Raw genomic sequence first — 5,781 nt, 5'->3', positions numbered from 1 at the left:
GGCCTCCAAAGTGTTTGAATTACAGGTGTGAGCCACCGTACCTGGCCAATTTCACCTTTAAAAAATTCTTTTTTGCCTTCATTTTGGAAGAATAGTTTTCTAGCCATAGAATTCTTGCTTGATAGTTTTGTTTTTCTTTTGGTACTTTGAATGTCATTGTGGCCTCCATGAATTCTGAAAAGAAATCTGATGTTAATCCCATTGAGGAACCCTTGTAAGTGATAGGTTGCTTTTCCAGAATTGTCTTTTGATGGTTTTATTTTCTGCTTCAGTGTGGGTCTCCTGGAGGGTTTTTGGGTTTTGTTTTAGATTTTGGGGTATGTATATATACATATTTTTCATCAAATTTGGGAGTTTGGGTTAATTCTTCAGCGGTTCTTTCTGCTCCTTTGTATCTCCTCTGAAACTCATATTGTGCGTGTGTTGTTGAAATAGATAGTGTCTCACAGGTCTCTTAAGCTTTATTCATTTTTCTTCATTACTTATTTTTTTTCCTGCATTCTCTGACTTGATCACAATTGACCTACCTTCAAGTATAGTCATTCTTTCGTCTCATCAAATCTGCTGCCAAACTCTTCTAATGAATTTTTCATTTCAGTGATTGTGCTTTTCAACTCCAGAGTTTCTTTGATTTCTTTATTTCTCTTTATTGACAGTATTATCTCTTTAGTTGGACATCATTTTCCTGGTTTTCTTTAGTTCTTTATCTGTGGTTTTCTTTAGCTATTTGCGTATATTTAAAATAGTTGATTTAAAATCTTAGTCTAATAAGTGTAATACCTTGATTTATTTTATTTTATTATTATTATTTTTTATAAAGACGGGGTTTCACCATGTTGGTCAGGCTGGTCTTGAACTCCCAACCTCAGGTGATGTGCCCGCCTTGGCCTCCAAAGTGTTTGAATTACAGGTGTGAGCCTCTGCACCCGGCCTAATACCTTGATTTCTTTAGGAACAGTTTCTGTTTATTTTTTTCCTGTGATCAGGTCATACTTTGTTTTTTTTTGTTTGTTTTGTTTTTGTTTGTTTTGTTTTTGCATGCTTCTTAGTTTTTTGTTCAAAACTGGACATTTTGACATTTTGAATATTATCATGTAATTGGAAATCAGATTTTCCCCACTCCCTATTGTTTGTTGCTGCTGCTTATTGTTCAGTGACATTTCTGAACCATTGTTTTAGTAGTCTCTATTCTTTTTCATGTGTGGCTACTGATGTCAGCTAGTCATTAACTCTAGCCTTTGCTTTGTGCTTGTACAGTCTGAGGTCAGCAGAGATGAGAGCGTAGGGCCTTCTCAGGTCTTTTCTGAGCATGTGCCCAGCCCTGGTTGTACACATGGCCTTTTAGATTCCAGTGAATGTGAGAGCTTTACAAAGCCCTTACTCCACAAAGCATTTCATTCTCTAGCCTGTCCTCCTACAGTTTTTCGTTGTCCTTTGCCCCAGCTATTGTTCCTTTCCCAAGGATAATGTCTACTGCATTTACATTTTGACAAATACTTTCCTGACCTCTCTAGTATCAACCCTGGGAGAGTTCTGAGTTAGGTGGGATAAAGGCAAGCCCTTTGAGTCTGTCTTTCAGGGAGCCATCAGTCAGGTCAAAACAAGCAACCACTTTTTTTTCTTGTTGATAATAAGGTTCATTTTGGTACCAGGAATGTGGGCTGTTCAAGGTTGTGAGTGGGGAGTAGGTGGGAGTTGAAGAGACGGGGTCAAGGTAAGTTGAAAGGCTGATGAAATACTCTGTTACTGAGATTCAACGTTTTTTTTTCCCCCATGAGTAAGTTTTTGTCTGGTTGATGTAAACTGTTGGTTAGTTTCCAGAGCTCAAATGAAGTTGATTTTGACAGGTTTTGCAAGTTTATTCCTTTCTGTGGTGGGACAGACTTGTGTAGTTCCTTGCTCTGCCATTTTTGCTGATGTCACTTTATTAGACTTTTTGAACTAATAGTGAATTATGGCAAAGACAAAACTCAAATACAGCTTTTATGTTTTACATATTTTTGCGACTCTACCATTGCGTCATGGTAAGTTTATATTTTTAAATGGTGTACAAAGGATGTGTGTCCAGAACTAGGCAAACAACACTTTTTTTTTTTTTTTCCATGCTTGTGACTATGAGAAACTGACTTAGATCTATTTATTTCAAGTCAGGTTTTATAAAATGGCATGATTTTGTGTATCCTGAAATACTTTTGGTCTGCCAATGACCCAGTGTGTTTCTAAATCATGTGACACTGTTTCTTATTACATAGTAAAATGGGGGTTGCTGACCCCTGGGTCTTCAAGCAGAGAAAACTAAGCTGATACATTTCTGTAGTTGGACCTGGACAGGTCTTTGCTACTGTGTTCATTAGATCATGCAGGATGAAAACAATGATAGAGGAATGTGATGATAAAACTTTGGTGTACATGAAGTCAGGCTTTTATTTTCTGCTTGAATACATGGGTATCATTTAAGCAAAATCAATATTTTAATTGCTTACCTTATAAAGAGGTAAATCAGAGACATGGTTATTTGCTTTGAAAAAGGATTCTTTTTGTAATTCATTTATTTAAATGCAGTGTCTGCTTGGTGTGGTATAATTAATATGTCAAATTTCAATTTATATGTAACTTTATTAGAATACATCTTTACTATCAAGTGATTTGAAGTGAGATATTCACTGATTCCACAGCTTCCTTGTACTTTTTCTTTCATACAGAACAGTTTTGGTCATTTGTCTCCACTATAAATTTACACTCAGGAAATAACATCTAATTTTTATAATAATCTAAGCAAGTCTCCCCAGTAAAAAGGCAACTTTGTTGAAAACAAATTCTAAGAATAATCTAGAAATATAATGATACTGGCTGGGCGCAGTGGCTTCCCTGTAATCCCAGCACTTTGGGAAGCCGAAGCTGGTGGATCACAAGGTCAGGAGTTTAAGACCAGCCTTGCCAACGTGGTGAAACCTCATCTCTACTAAAAATACAAAAATTAGCTGGGTGTGGTGGCATGCACCTGTAATCCCAGCTACTCAGGAGGCTGAGGCAGGAGAATTGCTTGAAACCAGAAGGCGGAGGTTGCAATGAGCTGGGATCATGCCACTGCACTCCAGCCTGGGCAACAAGAGCAAAACTTTGTTTCAAAAAAAGAAAGAAAGAAAGAAATATAATGATACTGAATAAGAGCTAGGTAATTTAAATGATCTAAAGCTTTCAGAATTTTCAGAGGTAATTAGTTTTTTTTTTTTAAGGATCATTTAGTTTTTGAAACTCCAAACTCAACTAAACACTAACAGGATGAAAACAGGTGTTGCTAGGTGGAGGGAGCCTAGTGTCATCTGTTTCTAGTTCTATAATTGGAGGGACCCCACTGCCTGGCTGGCTCCTTGGAGGCTCTGTTAGGCTCAGCAGCTCCAGGCCTCCCACCAGGCAGAGGGAAGGAGAACAGGAAGGTCTTATATGCCTAGTCAGCCTGTATAATTTATATAGCCTATTCTGTGACCCTCTCTTTTTACTAGTGGAGAATCCTTTAAAAGCAGCCAGGAGTTGTTTTAGGACCAATGAAAGGAAATGCCCTTTTTTTCATGGCTGCTTATAAACATATGTAACCTATTACAAGAAGTTACATAAGTCAAAGTTTAAACTGGTCCAAATTGGGCTCTGACTAAAGTATGAAAATTAATTTTCCCGTTAGATCTAGGTGAGAGTGTCATTTTCCTTCTTTTTAAAGTTGCACAAAAATATCAATAATCTTCACACCAACTCATGCTAAGCAACGTGTTTTCCTCCCAAATTTCATTTTTGTTATAATTTTCAGTCTGACTTGGCTCTTAATTCTTCTGTTTCTCTTCCCTTCCATCACTCACCTTCCCCATATAGTTTTAAAATGTTGTGGTTAGTGGCTGGCTAGTGGAGGTATAGGATTATAAATTAGATATGTTTCTATGACTTCACAGCCATACCCCTTGGCCTTTTACTTCCTGTTGTGAAACTGTTTCTGTCTTTCTGTCTCCATCTCTGTCTCTCTCTGGGGACAGAAAAGTTACTCATTTCTAATATGAGGTGAAATTTTCTAATTTGTTATAAATCTTTCCTTCATTTGTGTGTTTTTTTAAATATACAAAATGATAAAAATGTAGCTCTCTACATTGCCAACCCAGTTCTCTTTTTATTCTTAGTAATCTTTAATCTTCTTTGATTGGGCTCTTTTACTCTTCTCAGTGTGCAACATGGTGCCTGTCTGTACTTACGTACTCCCTGGCAGTGTCCGTTTGCTCCAGATTCTGCTCAGTCTACCCTTGATGGCTCTCTAATCTCTGCCAGTTCTAAACTTGTAGTCCATATTTCCATTTGCCTCATTTATATTCCTATCTGGATGTCTGAAGAGCATCTCAACTACAGCAATTTTAGAATTAAATTTCACCTATTATCACTATCTGAAACACTTATTTTTCCACCTGGAGTCAGTATCTTCTTTATTACTTCTAACTCAAGTTTTTTCACTTGCTAGCCAGCTCTTAACATCTTAATTTGTTTATCTTTTTCACTGTTCACATCCCATCAGAAAAAAAAAAAAACTTGTCCATTCTGCCTCAAAAATGTGCTCTTATGATGGTATAAATACAATATTGTGAGAGCACTAAGGAAAAAAAAACACTTAACTCTGCCTGGAAAAGTCAGGAAAAGCTTCCTAGAAGTGGTATTTAAAAGTGATTTTAGTAAACTACTTCCTATTCATCCTGTTGTAGTATCTTTACAAGTTTGTTTTTCTAGTAGTCTGTAAGATTAAAGAGCATGAATTTGTTCTTTATATATTAAATCTCTTACAGTATGTGAGAGGTGAGTGCTTGATGTTTATGGAATTAATAACTGAATGAATGTCTGCAGCCCACCTCATCCAATCAGCTATCTTGCTGTGTTCGTTCACATTCTTTTTCCAACACACTTCCCTTACTCTTCAGTAATTAAGCATGCTTGTCTTCACTCTGTACCATTATACATGCAATTCCCTTAGTAAAATACACTCCCTAGTATGTCTCTTCCCTCCACTTTGCTAGTCCTCCTTTCATTTTAAAAATTTTGTTCAGATGACACCTTTCTGAAACATTTGCATACTTCAATGAACGTATAAATGTCTAATAAATACTTGCTAAATGAATAAATCAAGGAGGTTATATTTTCCTTTAGCCTTCTTACTATCTTCCGGACAAATTGCTAATAGTCTTTTTATTCCACTCTTTTTAATCACCATACTAGGAGCTCTTAACACATAGTGTGACCTCAGTGGTTACATTTGAAACTCTAAAAGTAATCAAAATAATAAGCATTTATATAATGTGGGTAATAAGCCATTGTATAATGTGGGTAATGTTCCACCAGGCATTAAATGGCTATCTTGGCAGGCAGTACAATGTTTCTGAAAGTCACCTACAGTGTTTCTTCCTGGACCTCCATGATGTGGGTAAACACAGTGTAATTTTAGTAATGTGAATAACATGCTTTCCACTCAATCACCAGGTGCCAATGAACTGGCTGTGCAAAAAGCAAAGGCAGAAATCACCCGGCTCATAAAAGAAGAACTGATCCGGCTGGTGAGTGAAAACCTTAAAGTTTTATTTGTTTTGTTTTAATAAGTGTTTTATTGAAATAGAATATTAATATAGACAAGTACTCAAATCTTAAACATATATAGTTTGATGAATTTTCACAAAGTAATAAGCATACCAGTATAATCACTACCCAGATCAAGAAATAAAGAACATTAGTAATATTCCAGAAGTGTTCTTTTTTTTTTTT

General features: G+C 36.3%; 1 protein-coding gene across 2 annotated transcripts in view; it reads left to right on the top strand.

Annotated features, from left to right (window-relative positions):
- The window catches only part of DDX46 (DEAD-box helicase 46), a 78,752-nt gene that overhangs the window by 70,019 nt on the left and 2,952 nt on the right, over positions 1 to 5,781 (top strand). For both annotated transcript variants that reach the window (XM_017532363.2, XM_017532362.2), the window contains exon 22: positions 5,503 to 5,576. In XM_017532363.2, the coding sequence (XP_017387852.1) occupies positions 5,503 to 5,576 (74 nt within the window). The remainder of the gene's footprint in view (positions 1 to 5,502; positions 5,577 to 5,781) is intronic.

The sequence above is a fragment of the Cebus imitator genome, unplaced genomic scaffold (genome assembly GCF_001604975.1).
Source record: "Cebus imitator isolate Cc_AM_T3 unplaced genomic scaffold, Cebus_imitator-1.0 Scaffold76, whole genome shotgun sequence".
Classification (NCBI taxonomy): domain Eukaryota; kingdom Metazoa; phylum Chordata; class Mammalia; order Primates; family Cebidae; genus Cebus; species Cebus imitator.
The sequence above is the reverse complement of the archived record's forward strand: the minus strand, read 5'-3'. Positions and strand labels throughout refer to the sequence as shown.